Raw genomic sequence first — 22,373 nt, forward strand, 5'->3', positions numbered from 1 at the left:
GCAATTGTTTTATTTAGTTATTAGATTTTTTAAAGCCATTTTAAAAAATTGAAGTATAGTTAATTTACGGTGTTGTATTAGTTTCAAGTGTACAGCAAAGTGATAGTTATACATATATATATATATATATATATATTCTTTTTCAGATTCTTTTCCATTATAGGTTATTACAAGATAATGAGTATAGTTCCCTGTGCTATACAGTAGGTCCCTGTTGTTTGCAATTGTTTTATTTTTGAAAGACTATGGCCCAGTTGGAAGTGGGAGGTTTGAAAGTTTAGATCACTGCAGGGACTTCCCAGTAGGTAAGAGTAGAGAGACCGCACCTTGTGGGTAAGTGGAAAGAGGAATATGAAAGACTGTGTCACGTCTCCTAGCTGGGAAGTCTTGAGCAAGAGGAGAAACCACTGCCTGGTTAGACTGGATGTGATGAGATAGAGGGACAGGGGAATGGCTGAAATGACCCAGAAACTTTCTGGCCGTTTAAACTTTCTGGATAGATGAGGTGAAAGACAGAGGTGTGCCTCCTTTTAGTCCCCTCCCAATCCACCAACTTCCGCCCAAGCCAGGGATCTGTCACAACTCGAGGTGGAAATTCTGGTTTCCCTTGCCCAGAGCTCCCAGTGCTGGCTTTGCCGCTATGGGTACCTGGAGCGCCGCACGCCTGGCCCAGCCAGGCTGAGCCTCCCGTCCCCTGCCTCTGGGGCCTGGGAACCCCCCTTCTTCATTCTCTTGGATGGCACCCACGCCCAAGAGTCTGGACATCTAGGTTCTGCACTGTGTCTGGCTCAAGGGTGAGATGAGATGGGTGGCTGGGGGGTGGCAGTCCCAGGGGAGGATTATGCAGAGGCCCAGGGAGATAGACAGCAGCAGCACAAGGACCAGGGAGAGAGGGGGCAGCTGCAGAGGCTGGGAGACAGACAGCCAGTCCCTGCCCTGGGCCACTTTCCGCACGATGCTGGTAGCCAGCCCTCCAGGCTGGACTCCCATCTCCTCCCTGCAAGAAGAGGCTTGTAGGCCTGAGAGTCAGCGACCTAAGCCCAGTTGGGGAGAGATCAGAACAGGCTGATTCAGACCTGGTCTGCTTGTTTGGGTCATCAGAGGGTAGGGCTGTGTACGAGGCCCTGGGTATCAACAGATCTGAAAGTGCCAGGAGAGTCACGTCTGAAGAATCTATACTGTGAGTGCAGGAATCTGCTCCCCAGAAAGTTCCCTGCCCAGGACCAGGCATTGGTTTGGGCTCTGGGCTATATGAGGAGGGAAGGCAAAGAGGAAACAGCAAGAAAGACTTCCCTGAGAGTAAGGTGAGAAAAGGCAAAGTGGGGCTATCGGTGCAAAGAGATCAGAAGGGCGGGATGGGGAACAGCTGGACTCCTACCCAGAGGGGAGATTGAGGCGGGCCTTTGGGATGATGGAAGTGAGACTCTCTAAGGGCACTCTGGAGAGGAAACTGGCCCGTCTCTCTAGCATCCCCCCCACAATACACACTTCTGCTGCCTGGGGCTATCTGATTGGTTCCCAGGGAGGATGTGGTAACGACTGCTCACCCAGAGAGTGGCGGGTGCCTGTTTCCCCAGAGCCGTCTGGTGACAGCCTCTGGCTGAGCATGGCCCTTCCAGCCCTGGGCCTGGACTCCTGGAGCCTCCTGGGCCTTTTCCTCTTCCAGCTGCTTCTGCTGCTCCTGCCACCACCGACGACTGCACGGGGTGACGGGCAGGGGCCCACACCCAGGGTCAAATACTACGCAGGTAAGTGTCTGATGATCAGGAAGTGTGGGGATGGCAACACCGGGCTGACTGAGACAGAAGTGAATGATGAAACTCACCTGGGGCAGAGATTGAGGAAAGGGAAGTGAGGGGACCAGGGGGCCAGGGGCGTTGTGCCTTCTTGTTCTCCAGAGTTGGTGATTTTTCTTTCCCTCCTTAAATGTCACTGGTATCGAACTGGTCACCTCAAACCCGTAACTGCTTTCATGCCCTCAAGTGCCCCAAAGCCAAGGCCCCTGCCAGAAGAGCATCTGTGGGCCTGGTGACCCAGGACACACCAGGACACACAACTGCACAGATGATGCTGGACCACGTCAGGCCCAGTACTGTGGACACCAAGAATACAAGAACTCAGTGTGGCCTGACTGGGATACGGACCCTGGGACCCTTGAGGCACAGCTTGGCTGGTTTCTTACTGAGGCTGTGGTGACTGCTGGTCTTGCACCTCCAGGGAAAAGATTCAGGAAGGAACATGGGCCCTGTAGGAGCTGTAGGGGCAGACTCCTGGGCACAGCTGTGTCTTTAGCGTCTTTCTGGGGCAACGCGGTGAAGGAAATGCATGTTGCCTGTTGATGGAGGGACCTCTGTGTTGGGTGCTGGGATTACAACATAAACAGGGCTCAGCCCCTGCCCTCAAAGTGCTGATGGTCCCAAGGGGGAGGCAGATGAACCGACAACCACACTTTGGGGCAGTCAGTTCAGTAACAGAGGGGTGTATACAGTTCTGGGGAGGCCTGCCTCTCCAGCACCTTGCCACACGTTTCCCCAGCTCCTCCTCTTGGTTGGTCCTAACAGTCTCTGAGCCTCCAAAGGTAACAATTAGCTAGTCAGTCCTCTAACTAATGCAAAAGTACAAATGTGCTCATGAGAGAGGATTTCAGAAGCTCCTCCCCCCTTGCTGATATGCCAGGGGACCAGGCACACACGCCCCACCTCTGCCACACCACAGTGCTGGGGAGACCTCAGGGAACTTCCCACAGCCAGCTGGAATCTCATGCCCAGGTGACATCTAGGCGCTTGCAGGAAACTTTGGAGAAAAACATTTCCTTTCTGTTCAGCCTATGGCAGTGATTCTTGTGGTGGAAATTTCCTGCAATAGAGGCGGGGAGGAAAGCGGGGCTGGTGAGTGGGTCCCCTACAACCCACAGCTACTTTGACACATAGTCTTATCTACATCTAGCTTTCCTGTCTGTGGCCGCCAACACCTTCCTGTCGTCTCTCTGCCTTCTGCTCTCCCCATGGGTGAGGACCAACGTGTCCTCGCCCACCGCAGCCCCCAGGCCTGGAAGAGCATCCACTGTGCCTCACTTTATTTCCTGTCCCTTTGTCTGTCTCTTGGGTACGGGCCACCCTCCCCCAGCTCCAGTCTGTCATTACCCTGTCTCTGGCTGCCTTTCCTCTCTACTATGAGCTCAACACACAAAGCTCCTATGGCTGCCAGCAGGGTGGGACGAAGCGGGGAGCTGCTGATGAAGAGTGGGTCCAGTTGCCAAGGTCTGGGGAACACACTCTGCCAGCCCTTTTCTTCTCCTGATTTTATCTCAGAAATCAGCTGCTTGCCCACTGACTTATTTTTTTTTAACTTTTTTTTTCTTTTTTTTTTTTGCGGTACGCGGGCCTCTCACTGTTGTGGCCTCTCCTGTTGCGGAGCACAGGCTCCGGACGCGCAGGCTCAGCGGCCATGGCTCACGCGCCCAGCCGCTCCGCGGCATGTGGGATCTTCCCGGACCAGGGCATGAACCCGTGTCCCCTGCATCGGCAGGCGGACTCTCAACCACTGCGTCACCAGAGAAGCCCTAAACGTTTTTTTAAAATTAATTAATTAATTAATTTTTTGGCTGTGTTGGGTCTTCATCTCTGTGCGAGGGCTTTCTCTAGTTGCGGCAAGCGGGGGCCACTCTTCGTCGCGGTGCGCGGGCCTCTCACTATCGCGGCCTCTCTTGTTGCGGAGCACAGGCTCCAGATGCGCAGGCTCCAGATGCGCAGGCTCCAGATGCGCATCCTCCAGATGCGGAGCACAGGCTCCAGATGCGCAGGCTCCAGATGCGCAGTTGTGGCTCATGGGCCTAGTTGCTCCGTGGCATGTGGGATCTTCCCAGACCAGGGCTCGAACCCGTGTCCCCTGCATTGGCAGGCAGATTCTCAACCACTGCGCCACCAGGGAAGCCCTGACCACTGACTTCTCATCACTGTCTCCTTCTCCCCACCTCTCAACAGGGGATGGACGCAGAGCTCTTAGCTTCTTCCACCAGAAGGGCCTCCAGGATTTTGACACTCTGCTCCTGAGTGGTGATGGAGACACTCTCTATGTGGGGGCTCGAGAGGCCATTCTGGCTTTGAATATCCAGGACCCAGGGGTACCAAGGCTGAAGAACATGGTGAGAGGCCAGGGGAAGGGCGTGGGCTGGGAGTGAGGAGGGGACCGACAGCTGCCCTGCGCTTGGGCTGCTTACGCATGAATAACCACCCAATTTGCTGTTACCTATAATCAGCAACAATCAGCAATTCTTTTTTTTGTTAATATTTATTTATTTTATTCTTTGGCTGCATTGGGTCTTTGTTACAGCGTGCGGGCTTCTCTCTAGTTGTGGCCCGCGGGCTCCAGAGCACGTGGGCTCTGTAGTTGCAGCACGCAGGCTCTCTGGTTGTGGCTCGCGTGCTTAGTAGTTGTGGTGTGCAGGCTTAGTTGCCCTGCGGCATGTGGGATCTTAGTTCCCTGACCAGGGATTGAACCTGAGTCCCTGCATTGGAAGGCGGATTCTTAACCACTGGACCACCAGGAAAGTCCCCAACAATCAGCAATTCTTCATATAAACATATATATATGATTGGTATAACAGACAAGAAACACTATAGTGGCCTCACTATTCATTGGTACCATGAATACTGGTTGAATACTATTAATTACTAAAATGGCTGATATGGAAATCATTGACATATGAGAGAAACATTGACTCAAACTATATCAATAATATGATATCCACCCACCGGTAGAAATCACTGAAGCTTCTGTGTTAAATTACAGCCACCCTACTCATGGGAACAACATGAGGGAGAAAGGGAGAGGGAAGGATAAAAGGAAGGGAGGGAGCTAGCAATTACTGAGCATCTCCACAGTTTGTTTTTCTCAATGTGTGGTCTGTGGGCCACCTGCACACATGGGATGCCAATTAAAAATACAGATTCTTGGGCTTCCCTGGTGGCGCAGTGGTTGAGAGTCCGCCTGCCGATGCAGGGGACACAGGTTCATGCCCCGGTCCGGGAAGATCCCACATGCCGCGGAGCGGCTAGGCCCGTGAGCCATGGCCACTGAGCTTGCGCGTCCGGAGCCTGTGCTCTGCAACGGGAGAGGCCACAACAGAGAGAGGCCCGCGTACCACCAAAAACAAAAACAAAACAAAACAAAACAAATACAGATTCTGGGCTTCCCTTGTGGCACAGTGGTTAAGAATCTGCCTGCCAATGCAGGAGACACGGGTTTGAGCCCTGGTCCGGGAAGATCCCACATGCCGCGGAGCAACTAAGCCTGTGCGCCACAACTACTGAGCCTGCACTCTAGAGCCTGCAAGCCACAACTACTGAAGCCCGTGCGCCTAGAGCCCGTGCTCCGCAACGAGAGAAGCCACCGCAATGAGAAGCCTGTGCACCGCAAGGAAGAGTAGCCCCCACTCACCACAACTAGAAAAAGCCCGCATGCAGCAACGAAGACCCAACACAGCCAAAAATAATAAATAAATATAATTTTTTAAAAATACAGATTCTCTGAGGTGTGAGGAACTGACATTTTTAACAATTTCCTCAGGAAATGTGGTGGTTTTTTTTGCCAACCTTTGCTTTTATACCATGCATGGCATTAGGCGCTTTACATATGCTACCTAGTTGTGCCCTCCAGAAGCCTGTGCAGTTGACCAAGATCACTCAACCAGTAAGTGGCTGAGTCTAGATTCAAACTCAGGTCTGATTCCATAGGCCATGCTCTACCATGGAGCTGTGTCCTAATGAATAACAGTATCATCAGAGTAATAGCCAGGGTCACAAAGTGAGGTTATTATAGCCCACTAGCGTGTAACTAACCACTATGCCTGTTGGTGATTTCACATCAGAGCCAAGGGGGGGATGGTAGGTCAGAGCTAGAGCTGAAGACCTCATTCCCTTTATCTCCTCTTTCCCAATGCCCCACTTCAGATACCCTGGCCAGCCAGTGACCGAAAAAAGAGTGAATGTGCCTTTAAGAAGAAGAGCAATGAGGTAAGTAGAGGTGGAGATACTGGGGCTCTGGTAGAGAACCCTGGTGTCCCTAGACCATCACTGGATGATCTCAGGTTGGGCAGGCAGCAGAGGATGCTTGTTTGCATGATAATTGCCTGCATCATGTTCTATAAAGACAGATGGGGACTGCCTCAGCATTGCCCAGCCCTTCTCCCTGCTAGGGAGTGAAGGAGCAGCCTCTGGGGGCCCAGGAGTTTGGGGCAAGTGCCCTGGAGGCCTGAATTCTCTATCTCCCCCAGACACAGTGTTTCAACTTTATTCGTGTCCTGGTCTCCTTCAATGCCACCCATCTCTACGCCTGTGGCACCTTCGCCTTCAGCCCTGCTTGTACCTTCATTGTGAGTTATCTGGCACCAGCTCTCAGGCCCCAAGCATCCCTCCTCACGTCTACTCCCAGCTCATCCTCTGCAGCTCTGGAAAACTCTGGTTTTCCAGACGCAGGACCCTTGTGAGCTTCCTGGCCCCACACCAATTTTCCTCTACATCCCCTCCCCTCCCTCCCTCACGCCCCTCCTTTCCCAGACATGAGACTCTGGCGTTCTGGCCCCCAGCCACTCCCCCTCTCTAGGAACTCCAAGATTCCAACCTGTTGCCCATCTCGGAGGACAAGGTTGTAGAGGGGAAAGGCCAAAGCCCCTTCGACCCCGCCCATAAGCACACGGCTGTCCTGGCAGGTGAGTATGAGGTTCCCTGGTCCATCCCAGCAACTGCTTTCCCTGGTCACTCTGTGACATATGGAATCTGACAATTTCCTGAAAAGCAGGGGACAGAGGGAGGAGAAGCCAGGAGCCTCAGAACACAAAATCAGAGGGAGAATCAGGTACCCCAAACATCAGCTCCTGCTGAAACTGCCACAAAGGAGGTGGAGCGAAATGGATATGGAGAGAGGCACAGAGGTGGGAGGGTCCAGGAAGGGTCGCAGGCAGGGAAGAGGTCTGAGATTCAGTCATTTGTTCAACAAGTATGCTCTGTATGAATGCCCCCTCTGGTGTGCCAGGCATTGTGCTAGGAACTGTAGGGATTACAAAGAAGAAATCATGGTGCTGTGCCCTCCCAGACACAAACCATTACAGACTTCCCACCCTGGCTTCCTGAAGGCGGTGGACTTTGACTGAGTGGGACCTTGAAAGATAGGTAGATGGGCAGGGAAGGTGTTCCATGAAGAAAAGGGTAGGACTTAAGGTACGGAAACAAAACGAAGCCGTCTTCGGGCAACAATGAGTGATTCTAACTGGCAAGTGGTTTAGCTGGGCATGGGAGGGAGGAGCCAGAGAAAAGTGCCAAAACACTGAAGGCCATAAGATTGGCCATTCCCTGTGGGCAGAAGGACCTAAGAATGGTGCTCAGTGTGGGGCTGTGAGCTGGGCTTTGGGATTCCATAGGAAGGTGTAGAACACATGAAGGAGGCCAGAGACTGATGTGAATGCTGACAGGTCTGAGGAGGGCAGGGGCACCCTCCAACTGATGAGGTCTCCCCGCCTCTCCCCACACTAGATGGGATGCTCTATTCCGGCACCATGAACAACTTCCTGGGCAGTGAGCCCATCCTGATGCGCACACTGGGATCCCAGCCTGTCCTCAAGACGGACAATTTCCTCCGCTGGCTGCAACGTAAGGACCTGAGCCCCACCCAGCACAGGTTTGGCCCCCTTCCCCAAGTCCCGGAGACCTGGCACTGTGAACTGCTGTTAATTCACTCAACTCTCGTTTGTTGAGGTATAACAGTGTGCAAGGCAGTACTGTTAGGCATTGGCGGTACTGCAGGGAAGAAGACAAAACTCCCGTCCTCTTGAAACTTTCATCTTACATAAATAATTAAAGAAGTACCAGTCGCTCTCCGCCCCCACCCCCCACCCATGGCTACGTCTCGACCAGCTGTGTGGGACCCGAGAGGTCATGTCTCCTGTCCTCCAGAGCCAAGAGTTTTCACAAAGGGGAAGCAAGGGCATCCAGGTGCTCCATCTCTTAGCCCATTTGCCCCGCCCCTGCAGCGGACGCCTCCTTCGTGGCAGCCATCCCTTCGACCCACGTTGTCTACTTCTTCTTCGAGGAGACAGCCAGCGAGTTTGAGTTCTTCGAGAAGCTCCACACATCCCGGGTGGCCAGAGTCTGCAAGGTCTGCAACCTGGGCGGGAGGCGGGGCTGGCTGTGGAGAAGCCAATGGGGAGATGGCAGAGGCGGGGCTGAGCACGTAGTGACCAATGGGAGTGAGGGGCGGGGAAGAGGGTGAGGTCACGTGGGGCAGGGGTCGTCCCCTGACTCCTCTGGTGCCCCTAGAACGACGTGGGCGGCGAAAAGCTGCTGCAGAAGAAGTGGACCACCTTCTTGAAGGCCCAGCTACTCTGCGCCCTGCCGGGGCAGCTGCCCTTCAACATCATCCGTCACGCTGTCCTGCTGGCAGACAATTCCTCCACCGATCCCTATGTCTACGCTGTCTTCACCTCTCAGTGGTGAGCGGCCAGGCGGGAACGTGGCGGCTGGAAGCGGGATTACGGGTCAGCACCCTTGTTGCCCTGGCCCGCCAGGGAGGGTAGGAACCGATGTGAGTCGAGCACATACTCCACACTTCACATACGAAGGCATTTGATCGTCACCATCTCCCAGGAATTTGACTCATGCCCTTAATGTAGATGGGAAAAATAAAGCTCAGAAAGGTTCTTATTAGTTTATATCCTGCCTGGTTCCAAAAAGGATAGGAGGCAGCTTACAAAAGGCAAACATTAAAATAAAATAAAATCCATGAGGAAATGGAAATAAAAGGAGAATAAGAGAACCCAGGGATCCAGTCAGCACATTACACATGTGCTTTACAAATGTGCACTGCTGGGATGTCGGCACAAATTTAGCTCCGAGCTTCCTAATGGTCAGAGCAAAGAGTGAAACACCACCAGCGACATAAGATAAAAATACAGTCATTGCTTGGAGGCTGAGAAAGTTTAACTTACTTGGTGTGGTCTGGGATCTGCTGACAATATGTCAGGTATCAAAGATATCTGTTGTAAGCAGGGTCTGGTATCTATGGCATCCAGAAATGAGAATATGGTGTATGTCACAGGTTAAAGAGAACAGGAGAGACCTTTTGTCTCCACAGACCAAGGCTGAAGGAATAAAAATAGTTGTAGTTAGGCTGTGGTTGGTTATCTGAGGACCAGGAATACATGGGATCCCCAAGGAGGAACACTTCATCTGGAGCCTGTTGGGCAGCTGGTTATACTGCTCCTCCCATAGGGGCCCAGTCTGGGCAGGCCAGGCAGGAGACACCCCAGGGCATGAGCCCCATTTAATTCTCATTAAAGATAATCACACCTCAGATCCTAAGATGGGCTAGAGTCTGGGGCTCTCCTAGCCCTTATCACCACAGCTGGGGGCTGACCCAGCCCTTCATCCTCCTGCCCTTCTGGGGTTTCCTCACCAAGGTGGGCCAGGGTTGGAAGGGGAGCTTCCTGGTATAGCAGAGGAGGTTACAGACAATGTCCCCTCTGGCTTTCTCCAGGCAGGTTGGTGGGACCAGGAGCTCTGCTGTCTGTGCTTTCTCACTCAAGGATATCAAGCATGTCTTTGAGGGGAAGTATAAGGAATTGAACAAAGAGACTTCACGCTGGACTACTTACGGGTTCTCTGATATCAGTCCTCGGCCAGGCAGCGTGAGTACTACCCATCCCACTGAGCAAACCCTGCCTCCCCAGATACATAATATGCATGTCAAAGTACCTATCACAGCATAATAAATGCCCAGTAAATGCTAGTGTTCCCCGCACCCCCAGGTCCTGTCTGCTCAGATATTCACCCATTCTGGCTGCCCACATTCCACATGTGTCCAACCCCATCCTAAACACAGAGCAGCACCTCTTCACCCCAGCTGAGTGCACGCCAAATACCTGGGTGTATCACTAAGGAAACAAGGGAGCACGGGCTGTGCCAAGGACTGTCATGGGCATCTTCACCTGCATTTCTTATTTAACTTTTGTTTTTTGATCAGAGTGTATATGTACAGCATTTAAACAATCACATAGATTTACATGGTTAGTTACAAAAAACAGCCCTGTTTCCTATCCTCAGCCCTTTTTCCTCTCTAGAGACAACCACCTTCAACTCTTTTAGCTGATTCTTTTGATATTTATCTCTAAATCTGGAAATACTTTTCTTGCTACTTCTTGATGTTTCAGTGTCAGGCAGTGTCTATTGAATTCCCATTCTGGATGGTGAGGATTTAACCATGTCCCCCACCCGCACTCAGCGATGTGCTAGAACTGGCTTGCAGCAACTAGCAAGAACCCTTTGTGCATCTCTTTACAAATCCGAGTTCAGTGACAATACATTGATAGCTTGAAATCAGCCATGGTGGGAATAATACATCATGGAAATCAGCAAACACTTCAAATCAGAGGTCCCCCCACTCGTCGTTCCCCAGAGCTGCCTTATCAACACACCACTGCACCCACCCGTCATCTCCCAACATTGTTTTATAGTAATTTTGGTTAAATCAATATTTGTATTATGATTCATTATTCACAACTGAGCCAGGTAGTAAGACATGATTATTTTTCCTTTTTGCATAATTTAAAATTTTTCCCTGGGGTTAGTAATTATCTTGATTATTATTATTTTTTTTTGCTTTGTTTTCTAAGCTCTTATCTTTAATTCAACCCCAAACTATTCCTCAGTTATCTGAATCTCTTTTAAAAACAGATCCATAAAAAAAAAAAAAAGATCCATTATGTATTCTAAGAGTTTCATCTTCCTGGAGATCCTTCCTATCTGCTGTAGTCTGTACTACATCTTAACTACATCCGGGACACAGCTGCCATCCTGGAATCTCCCTTCCTCATCATTCTGGGCATTCCCTTTGCCTCTTCCTTGTGCAATCTGGTGTTTCTTGCATCCCACAACTTCCTCTCTTTTCTTTTTTTTCACTATCTCATTTTAGTGGAGATTCCCGGAAAGGGATACATGACAGGTAAATTTTTTTGAGACCTTGAATGTCTGAATATGTCTTTATTCTACATTCACGTTTGATAGTTTGCCTAGGTGTATCTAATTCGAGACTAGAAATGATTTTCCTTCCAAACTTTGAAGGCTTCCTCTATTATCTTCTAGCTTCCAATGCTGCTGTTGAGAAGTCTAAAGCTATTCTGATCCCCAACTCTTTGAATGTCACCTGTTTTTCTTTTTCTCACTAGAATCTTGTAGTACCTTTTTTGTGTTGCTGGTTGTTTTGAAATTTCATGATTGTGCCTTGATGATATCTGTTTATTCATTGTCTGGACATTCAATTTGCCCCTTAAGCCTGGATTTTTAGTTCCTTCAGTTCTAAGAAGTTTTCTTGAACTATTTCCTCCTGTTCCCTTTTCATTCAACAAATATTTTTTGAGGCCACCTGTCACTGTTCTAGGCACTGGGGATATAGCAGTGAACAAAATAGACAAAAGTCTCTTTCCTCATGGAGCTGACATTCTAATGTCAGAACGTTTTTTCACTTCTTTCTGGACCTCCTGGACTAGTCCTCTACCTTTTAAAATCCTTTAAAAGATTTTTTCCATGTCTTTGGTTTTGTTCTACTTTCTGAGAGAGTATCTCAATTTTATCTTCTGATCCTTCTATCAGATTTTTAATTTCTGCTATCAGATATTTAATTTACTAGATTTTTTGAGCTTTGAATATGTCTTTTATAAACATGTTCCATTATAGAGAATTTTAAATATATAAAAAGTGAACAGAATAGTGTAATGGACCTCCGTACACCCATCAGCCAGCTTCAACTCATAGCCAATCAAACTGTTTCATCTATACCCCACCCACTTCTCCTCTTATTATTTTGAAGCAAATTCTGGTCATTGTATCATTTCATCTGTATTAGTTTCCTACGGCTGCCATAACAAATTACCACAAACATGGTGGTGTGAAACAACGCAAGTTTATTCTTTCACAGTTCTGAAGGCCAGGTGTTTGAAATCAAAGTGTCGGCAGGGGGCTTCCCTGGTGGCGCAGTGGTTGAGAGTCTGCCTGCCGATGCAGGGGACACAGGTTCGTGCCCCGGTCCGGGAAGATCCCACATGCTGCGGAGCAGCTGGGCCCGTGAGCCATGGCCGCTGAGCTTGCGCGTCTGGAGCCTGTGCTCCGCAACAGTGAGAGGCCACAACAGTGAGAGGCCTGCGTACCGCAAAAAAAAAAAAAGTGTCGTCAGGGTTGGTTCCTTCTGGAGGCTCTGAGGGAGAATCTATTCTATGCCTCGCTCTGAGCTTCTGGTTGGCTGCTGGAAACCTTTGGTGTTCCTTGGCTTGTAGGCACATCACTCCAATCTCTGCCTCTGTCATCACTTTGCCTTATCTCTGTATGCCTTATCTCTCCACTTCTCTTATACAGACACTTGTCATTGGATTTATTGCCCATTGTAATCCAGAATGAGTCATCTTTTTTAAAAAAATATTTTATTTATTTATTTGGCTGCGTTGGGTCTTAGTTGCTGCATGCAGGATCTTTCATCGCGTTGCAAGGGCTTCTCTCTAGTTGTGGCATGCGGGTTTTCTCTTCTCTAGTTGTAGTGCACAGGCCCCAGGGTGTGTGGGCTCTGTAGTTGTGGCACGCGGGCTTAGCTGCCCCGCGGCATGTGGGAACCTAGTTCCCTGACCAGGGATCAAAGCCACGTCCCTTGCATTAGAAGGCGGATTCTTTACCACTGGACCACTAGGAAAGTCCTCAGAATGAGTCATCTTGAGATTTTTAATTATGTATACAAAGACCCTTTCTGCAAATAAAGTCACACTCACAGGTTTTAGATGGACATGGCTTTTGGGGGGCTACCATTCATCCCATTACCTCATCCATAAATATTTTAGTATGTATCTTCAAAGGATAAGGGCTTTGAAAACAACAACAACATAGCCGTAGTACCATTATCACACCAAAATATTAATAATAGTTCCTTAATCTAATATGCATTTAGTGTTCAAATTTCTAATAGTCTCACAGATATCATAAGGGTTTTTAAAAACTATGGTTTCTTTATTGGAATCAAAATCCAAATAAGAACTGTAAATTTGGATTGGTTGTTCTTTTCAGTCTCTTTTAGTCTGTATGTTCCCTTTCCAACTTCTTTTTTTCTCTTGCAATTTATTTGTTATGTAGAATTTTCCACAGTCTGGATCTTGATTTTGCATCTTGTGATGGAGTTTAAGTATTTTCTGTAAATTGGTTGGTGTTTGGATCTAGAGATGTAATCAGATTAAAGTTTGATTTTCGGGAACAAAACTACCTCATAGTGGTAGTGTGGTCTTCTTTCAGGAAGTATGTAACCTCTGGCCACACTCTTTGAAATAACAACTCCTCTTTTGTAGCATTATGTTCTTGTTTCATGGGTATACTAACTTCATACTTATCTCTCTTAAGATAGTAATGATATTTTGCTGTGGTTTTCTTTTCTCTGAATCATTTCTGTTTCTTCTTAGGTTTTCGTTTATTCATTTTTCCATTTCCTTGTTTTGATCTCTTTCATGTTCATGGTTTCACTCACATATCTGGTAATCCTTGGCTATCTACTCATATTTAAGAGGGAGGGGACCATGAAGCTGTTTGGAAACTCTGCACCCTGGGCATGACTTGGCAACTTGAGCTCCGTGATAGCTCCACTGAGGATGGTCTGGCTGGACTGCTTTGTTGGGGACCTTCAATGTCAATATCTTTAAGTCTTTCCTCTTGGACCTCTAGTCAGTTTTCCTGGAGTAGATTCTTCCAGTCTTCTGCCTGGAGGGAGATGGTCTGGCTCCTGGTGTCTGGGAGCCATGGGGAAAGAGGGCTGGGTGTGGGGGGAGAGTCTCAGCAGGTACTGTGTCTACTTGGATTTAATCCCCTGCTTTCATGGTGGTGTCACCCATCTCTGCTGTACTCCATTCAGAGTCCCTCTGTCTTACCCTCTCCAGAGAATAAACCTCCAGTTTGGGGCTAGGGTATGGAAGGGTCAGTCACTCAGTGGCATGGAGCTGGGAGGAAATCTGCTTCTTAAAGAGACTTTCAAATAATCTTCTTTATTCAGCCCCTCCTTTGCCCCATTTCCAAAGGTGACTGGGGCCACTAATCCATGAACTTCAGGAATTCTGCCTTATAAATCAGATAGTTTGGGGTTATCCCTGGGCTGGCTTAAGAAGATTCTTTTATCCTGCTAAATCTTTTCCTATTTGTTCATTTGCTTTCCAACTTCCAAAATGTGGCTGCCTTTGCCTCCTCTCCTGTTCTCCCCATCCCTGTAGGTTTGTGTCTTTAAAAAAAAAAAAAATCCCTTTGGGAGGAAGTGAGAGTAAGTGCCTATGCTCATTCTGGCATCAAAATGAAATACAAATGTTATTACATCACTTTACAGATGAGGAAGTTGCAACTCATAGAGGTGGGGTAACTTGTCTGAGGACATATCTTGTAGGTGACAGAGCTGGGGCTGGTGTTAAGACAGTGCGCTTGGAAACGGAAGACAAGAATCGTGACCAAAGATCAGGACACAGGTGTCCCAAAGCCACAGTATGCTGGTGTTGGCAGGGCCTTTAGAGAACAGCTGGTCCAACCCCCTCATTTTATGAGTAAGAAAAAGAAGGCCCAGAATGGAGAAGGGATTCTCCCAGAGTCACGCATCAAATTCATGCCACACCATGATGAGAAACACTCCCTGTTCACCACCCCTTTCTGTGACATCATTCATTCAATTACTGACTCAGCGAACATTTATTGGGCACCAACTGTGTGCCAGGTCCTGTGTTAAGCCTGGACTTAACAGACATGAGTTCAAGGTGGTCCTTGTCTGCAAGGGACCCTCACTCTACTTCCTGCTGGTGGCCAGGCATCCTTGGTGAAGGTGATGATGGAGGAAAATAATGACAGCTAATGTTTATGAAATACTTACTTTATGCCAAGCACTGTTCTAATTACTTTTCATGTGTTGGTGCATTGCATCCTCACAGCAAGCCTGTGATGTATTGGTAATAGGCCCATTACACTGTTAAGGAACCTCAGGCACGCTCAGTTCAGAGGCTGGAATTCAAAGCCGGGCAGTTCCCGAGTCCAGCTTTAATCCCCATCCTGAAACGAGGACTGCCAAGAGGAAAGGAGGCAAAGGATATTAGCCAAGGGGGAGGGAGGGAGGGAAGAGGCAATGGGTGAGTTGAAGGAAGGAGAAAGCTGACCTGATCTGCCTCCTTCCCCTTCAGTGCTTAGAGGGCCCCTCCTCTGATAAAGCCTTGACCTTCATGAAGGACCATTTCCTGATGGATGAGCCGGTGGTGGGGACACCCCTGCTGGTGAAGTCTGGTGTGGAGTACACACGGCTTGCAGTGGAGACAGCCCAGGGCATCGATGGGAATAGCCATCTGGTCATGTACCTGGGCACCAGTGAGTAAAGGGCTGAAGGCCCTCAGGGGACCAGAGCAGGGACTGCAACTCGGGCTGAGGAGGGAAACCTTTGAGTTCATTGACTCAGGCATTCATTCAACAAATGTTTTCTGAGCACCTACTTTGTGCCTGGCACCCTGCTAGGCTCTGAAAATACAGTGGGAGGACAAAACAGTCCTGTCCCTACCTTCTCTGAGCTTTCAGTCTGGTGGGGGAGAGAAACATGGAGGGCTTTGGTGGCCTTAGCAAGAACTGTTTATCTTATGGGGAAGACATGCTAGAGAGGTGAAGAGTGAGGGAGGATAGAGGGGGAGCTGGAAACAGCGAGAGTAGAGATCACAGATCATGCTTCAGGAAGCTTGGCTGTGAAGGGGAAGAGGGGAAGGGGAGGTAACTGGAGGAGGGCGTGGGATCCAGCCAGCAATCTTTTTAAAGATGGGAAAGATCGTCAGGATCCGGTAGAGAGGGAGATGGCAAAGAGATGGGCAGGTGAGGGGCTAAATGGCAGGTTAAGTTGCAGAGGCAGCAGGAAGCCTGGTTCTAGAACCAGGGGGAGGGACTGGTCGTGAGTGGGGGAGGTACAGACCTCTGCTGGGATGGGAGTGAAGGAGTAGAAGGGGGGATAAGACAGGAAGGGGGAATGTATAGACTTGTGGGGGAAATGGGCAAGACATAGAGGGAGCTCTTTTGTGAAGGCTTTTGTGTCTTCTACGAAGTAGGAGGACACAGGGTCATGAGTGAGGGGCGGGGTGGGTGGAGATTGAGGGGTAGAAAAGGTGGGAGGTTTGAGGAGAGAGGAAAAGATTCAAATATTCATCGTAGAAAGAAGGAGAGGAACTTCGCTAGTGGCACAGTGGTTAACAATCCGCCTGCCAATGCAGGGGACACGGGTTCGATCCCTGGTCCGGGAAGATTCCCACGTGCCACGGAGCACCTAAGACCGTGCCCCACAGCTACTGAGCCTGCACTCTAGAGCCCGCGAGCCACAACTACTGAGCCCGTGCTCCTAGAGCCCGCGCTCTGCAACAAGAGAAGCCACCACAATGAGAAGCCCGCACACCACAATGAAGAGTAGCCCCGCTCGCTGCAACTAGAGAAAGCCTGCGCGCAGCAATGAAGACCCAACGCAGCCAAAAATAAATAAATTTATTAAAAAAAAAAAGAGAGAGAAAAAAGGAGAGACAGTCTGCGGGGGAGATGGGGAAGATTGCCAAGCATATATTATATTGAGGGCCTGGCTGAGGTGGATGACCTTGAGCTTTAGTGGAAGAAACCCATCAGGTTCATTCATTCTTTTAGGACATCAGCTGTGCCTATATTGGGTATACAATAGAGAACAAAACAGACAAAAATCTAGCTCCTTTTTGGAGTGCGTGGGGACAGACAATAAACATACTGAAGAGTCAATTACTGGGTACATTATGAGATTAGAAAATAAATGGAGCAGTGTGTGGTCAGGAATGCCAGTTGGGGTGGTAGTAATTTTTAAAAGGGTGTTCAGGGTAGAACTCACTGAAGTGCCTTTGAGTAGAGACACTTGATGGCGGTGAGGGAGGCTGGTGATGTGATTTTCTACAGAAGTGCTCAGCAGTCCATTTCCCCATGTCCATGGAGAAAGGGGACGGTTGGGTTCCTCCAGGCATGGAGTTTTATCAGGCAGTTGCAAAGGAAGGGCCGAGAGGCAAGGGATTTCCAGCCATTTACAAGCAAGCTCATCTCCGTGGCATAGAGGGAAATGGTCTGACAGATCTGTGTCCAGTGCACACTTCAGAAGGAACTTTCTGACAGCTGGGGAAGCCACCTGGAGTCAGAGAGGGAGCACGAGAGGGGTGTGTAGATGGGGTCAGACAATTTCAGCTCTCTCTGTCTCTTCACAGGCACAGGGTCCCTCCACAAGGCTGTGGTGAGTGGGGACAACAACGCTTATCTGGTGGAGGAGATCCAGCTGTTCCCTGACCCTGAGCCTGTTCGCAACCTGCAGCTGGCCCCCACCCAGGTGGGAAGGGGCCTGACCCTCAGATGGCCTTCTAGTGGGGCAGACCTTGGGTGCCTGGTTCTTCCCAGGTGTGGCGAGGACACCCTGACACTCTCCATCTTTCTTCCAGGGCGCAGTGTTTGCAGGCTTCTCAGGAGGCATCTGGAGGGTTCCCCGAGCCAACTGTAGTGTCTACGACAGCTGTGTGGACTGTGTCCTTGCCCGGGACCCTCACTGTGCTTGGGACCCAGAGTCCCAAATCTGCCGCCTCCTGCCCACCCCCATCCCGTGAGTGCCAGTTACCCAGCTTATGGTCTTCCTCTTTCCAGGTGCTACTAACACATTCCCTGCAAGATTCCCCCGGCCTGTGGGGGGCTCCTTCAGGGATGGAGTTGCATCAGGCAGTCCACTCTGGGCTTGTCTTCCCCTCCTCTCTGTTCCACCTAGTCTCCCAGACCCACCTTCTTCCCCCCTGCACTTCGCTCTCTTGCTCCCTCCTCCTCCCACTCTTGGCTGTTTCAAGGGATAATTTTTGCTTTCCCTGCCTTCTCAGGAAGTCCTGGAAGCAGGACATGGAGCGTGGGAACCCAGAGTGGGCATGTGCCAATGGCCCCATGGGCAGGAGCGGAAGGCCTCAGAGCCGCCCCCAAATCAGTGAGTGTGGGACCAGGGGAGGCACAAAGGCTCGGGAGGACTTCTGGGAGGGGATGGGCATTTCTGCCTCAGTTTCTCCCCCAGCACCTGCCTGGCTTGAGACCTGAATACCCAGAGTGGGAATGGATTGGGATGTAGGCTGTAGGGAGGAGGGATAGGAATTCTAAGCTGGGATTCAGGGCTGGGGTTGAAGTTGCTTCTGGTGTCAGAGTTGCAGTCAGACGGACTGGGGAGGTTAGTATGGGGCCCAGACTGGAGATAGGAAAGGGGTCAGAGTTGAGTTTAGGAGTTGAAATAGAAGTTGGAGGTGGGAGTTGGGGCCCACATGTCGGGTAGAGACTCCCTCCTGCCTGCTCTCTCCTTAACCTTTGGCCCCTTTCCCTTACCTACAGTTAAAGAAGTCCTGGCTGTCCCCAACTCTATCCTGGAGCTCCCCTGCCCCCACCTCTCAGCTCTGGCCTCTTACCACTGGAGTCACGGCACAGCAGCGATCCCGGACATCTCTTCCACAGTCTACCATGGCTCCCTCTTGCTGCTACTGCGAGATGGGGTGGGGGGTCTCTATCAGTGCTGGGCCACTGAGAATGACTTCTCATACCCTGTGGTCTCCTACTGGGTGGACAGTCAGGACCAACCCCTGGCCCTGGATCCTGAACTGGCGGGCATTCCCCGGGAGCGCATGGAGGCCTCGCTGACCACAGTCGGTGGTGGGGCTGCCCTGGCTGCCCCGCGGTCCTACTGGCCCCACTTCCTCACCGTCACTGTACTCCTTGCCTTAGTGCTTTCAGGAGCCCTCATCCTCCTCCTCGCCTCCCCTTTGGGGGCACTCCGAGCCCGGGGCAAGGTCCAAGGCTGTGGGACCCTGCCCCTCGGGGAGAAGGCCCCATTGAGCAGGGAGCAGTGCCTCCAATCCCCCAAGGAATTCAGGACCTCTGCCAGTGATGTGGACGCTGACAGCAACCTCCAGGGCACTGAGGTGGCTTAAACTCTGGGTACAAGCTGGAGCTGTCGGGTAGGGCAGGGCGCCTGGCCGTGCTGGCTGGGGGTACCGGGAGCAGTGCAGCCCTGACTAGGGTGGGAGTAGCACAAAAGACCACCTTCCTCCCACAAGAGGACCTTCTCTGCCATTCTGTGCCACCGATAGCACTCAGTGGGGCTGGGCACAGCGGTCTGACTCCCCTATGGGACTCCCTTCTGCCAAGCACGTGGCCTCTCTAATGTGGGCTGCCCCAGACCTGGACCGAGGCTATGATAGGAGGACCTAGAGAGGATCCTTCAGTTCTGGCCATTCCGGGATCTTCCAGAAACATACTGCTACAGGAGACCCTAAAACACCAAACACCTAAGCAACTGTAAGATGGCACACCACACCTGGAGACTCCACTCTAAAAGCAGCTGTCACCTTGGACACCAACACTCCCCTCTCCCAAGGCTCTCCAGGACTCTGCAGGGAGCTGCTCCCTTCCTGCTCCCCTTATCAACTCAACCAGGGAGGCCTTTCCTGAAGTCTCACCTCCTTCCGTCTTGCTTCAGTTGGGGCAGATTTAACCCCTTCTGGCCTGGCTAGAGCACAGGGGTAATCTGAGCCTTGTTCACTCCTTTTCCCTGTCTGACCCCTGGACCCTTTTCCTCTCCCCTCTCCTTTGTTTTGGGATTCAAAAACGACTTGTCACAGACAGTTTATTTTTTATTAAAAAGACAAAGCTTATGACTGGTGCTGTTTTTGTCGGAGCAGAGCGCTCCAGCCGAGGACCGCGGGAGGTAAGGGGAGCAAGCAGTCCGAGGACATTAGTAGGTTTGTAGGGTGATTGTTCTCTCCAGCTCCAAACCACCTTTTTTGCCCTGCCAGCTGCCTCCCAGCCCCCAGCCAGCCCCACAGCCCTTTCTTCCACTCCAGGCACTGCTAGAGGGTGCCTGCAACTCTGCCTTTGGGGCCAACACACGTCTGTGTGTCTGCTGGCCAGGCAGCACCTCATCCATCACGGACTCCGTGCTGCAGTCCCACAGTTGCTGTCCCCAGCTGTCCCACACTTCTCTTGACTCCTCCTCAGCCCCCCTTTCCCACTGCAAGCTGTTGGTTTCAACTCTTGGTGGATTGAATTTATAGCAAGACTGTGCAGTCACCCCCATCCTGGCCACATCCTTCCCAATATCTGACAAACACTCTGTCCACGCCCCCTTATCACCTTCCCCCTCTCCCTCCTGTCACGAAGGCACATGTCCCTCCTCCAATGAAGGCTAACAGGTGCATTTGCCCCTTCCGCTGTGCCAAGACCCCCTGCATCGCCCTCCCCACTTTATTACTCCCTCACCATTAACCCCCCTTCTTCCCCCACAAGTGTGCTCTCTGTACCGAAAAAGGAAACAAAGCAATAATCCTTCCCACAGCTCCACCCTTTCAGTCTAGCCCCTCCACCCTCACTAACTCTTGCCTGTTACCACCAATCACCAGGCAGGGTCCGTTCTTGCTGCCCCCCACCCCACCCCACCCCCAGTGTCGCCCTCACCCTCTTTAATGCCCTGTGGTCTGTCTGGCTTTTCCCCCACCTCTCTGCTCAGATGACTCTCCACAATTTCCCAGAAGCCCCCCCACTGGCCTTGACCTCTGTGCAGTCTTTACACCTTGGCCACACTATTCTTCTTACAACTCTCTTCTATTATGGCTTTTTCTTCAAAAAAAAAAATTTTTTTTTTAAATTTTCAATTGTGGTAAAAAGCACATGGTGATATAACATTTGTCTCCTTAACCGTACAGTTTAAGCATACAGTTCAGTATGTTAACGATATCCACATCGCTGTATAACAGATCTCTAGAACTTTTTCATCTTGCGAACCTGAAAGTTGATGTCCATCAAACACCATTCCTCCTCCTCCCAACCCCTGGCAACCTTCTGTCTATTAGTCTGACTACTTTAGGTGCCTCATATAATCATATAGTATTTGGCCTTTTGTGACTGACTCATTTCACTCACCATACTGTCCTCAAGGTTCATCCACGTTGCTGTATATGACAGGATTTTCTTCCTTTTTTGAGGCTGATTAATATTCCATTGTATCTATAGACTACAATTTCTTTATCCGTTTGTCTGCTGATGGACATATGGGTGGTTTTCACTTCTTCACCGTTGTGAATAATGCTGCAATGAACATGGGCGTGCAAATATCTCAAGATCCTGTCTGCTAGGTCTCCTTTACTGGCGTTATTTGGCTTCTCTTGGTATTGCTCCCCTTCTGGTTCCTTTTCTTCCTCCCATTACCCAATGCACTTTCACCCTGAGGCCTGGCTTTCACTGTTCCAAGCACCCTTTCCAGACCTTCTCTCTTGTGGCTCCCCATGACCTCTAGGCCAACGGCTGTGGGGTAGTGGAAAGGGAATGAGGCCAGGGTTGAGCTCCTGGGGCCTTCGTCTGCTGTTAATAGACTTGGACAGCTCTTCCTGTCTGCACCTCAATTTCTTCACCTCTCAGAGGGAAAGGATGCACAGGAAACTTCCTGCTTTAAGCATTATGGATCCCTCACTGTCAAATACATAGCTCCAGAGCTGAACTTTCTCCCGTCCTCCATCCAGTTCAAGGACAAGCCTGCTGGACATCTTTATCCAGGTGACCCAAAGGCTCTTTGGGTCACCCGAAGGTGACCCAAAAGAACACCTTTTCTCTGTTTCCCTTCTCAGCCTCCCACCAGCACCACTCTGGAATGTACTCTTTCCTCATCTCCCTCTACGGTATAATTTAGAGGTTATCTCCTCCGTGCCACCTTCCCAGCCTGCCGCAGTCCTGGCTGATTAGTCTTCTCTAAGATTTCCCCAGCACTCACTGTCTACATCATTCATGAGGTACTTAGACCCAACCATAAGAATGTAAAACACAGCTTTTCACGAAGATGGCGCTGAAGGCGAAGAAGGAAGCCCCTGCCCCTCCCAAAGCCGAAGCCAAAGCAAAGTCTTTAAAGGCCAAGAAAGCAGTGTTGAAAGGCGTCCACAGCCACAAAAAAAGAATGTCTGACGTAGTCTACCTTCCAACGGCCCAAAACACTGAGGCTCCGGAGGCATTCCAAATACCCTCGGAAGAGCGCCTTTCAGAGAAACAAGCTTGACCATTACGCCATCGCCAAGCACCTAGTCAGCCATGAAGAAGAGTGAAGACAACAACACATTGGTGTTCAATACGGATGCCAAAGCCAACAAATACCAGATTAAACAGGCTGTGAAGAAGCTCTATGACATTGACGTGACCAAGGTCAACACCCTGATCAGGCCTGATGGAGAGAAAGAGGCATATGTTCGACTGGCTCCTGACTACGATGCTTTGGATGTTGCCAACAAAATTGGGATCATCTAA

General features: G+C 50.3%; 1 protein-coding gene and 1 pseudogene across 2 annotated transcripts; both read left to right on the top strand.

Annotated features, from left to right (window-relative positions):
• The first annotated feature begins 1,582 nt into the window (after positions 1–1,582).
• Positions 1,583–19,647, top strand: SEMA4A (semaphorin 4A). Its single transcript, XM_079901137.1, has 14 exons — positions 1,583–1,748; positions 3,984–4,144; positions 5,952–6,014; positions 6,275–6,373; positions 6,604–6,709; positions 7,530–7,646; positions 8,027–8,151; positions 8,313–8,485; positions 9,529–9,679; positions 15,224–15,404; positions 17,282–17,400; positions 17,510–17,667; positions 17,933–18,033; positions 18,426–19,647. The coding sequence occupies exons 1-14, from the start codon at positions 1,607–1,609 to the stop codon at positions 19,016–19,018; spliced, it is 2,289 nt and encodes a 762-aa protein (XP_079757263.1). The 5' UTR covers positions 1,583–1,606; the 3' UTR covers positions 19,019–19,647.
• A 2,262-nt stretch (positions 19,648–21,909) lies between these two features.
• On the top strand, positions 21,910–22,373 carry LOC307187648 (large ribosomal subunit protein uL23-like; annotated as a pseudogene). The gene has a single exon. The product of its transcript is annotated as a large ribosomal subunit protein uL23-like (transcript).

Source organism: Stenella coeruleoalba (genome assembly GCF_951394435.1).
Source record: "Stenella coeruleoalba genome assembly, chromosome: 1".
Lineage (NCBI taxonomy): Eukaryota > Metazoa > Chordata > Mammalia > Artiodactyla > Delphinidae > Stenella > Stenella coeruleoalba.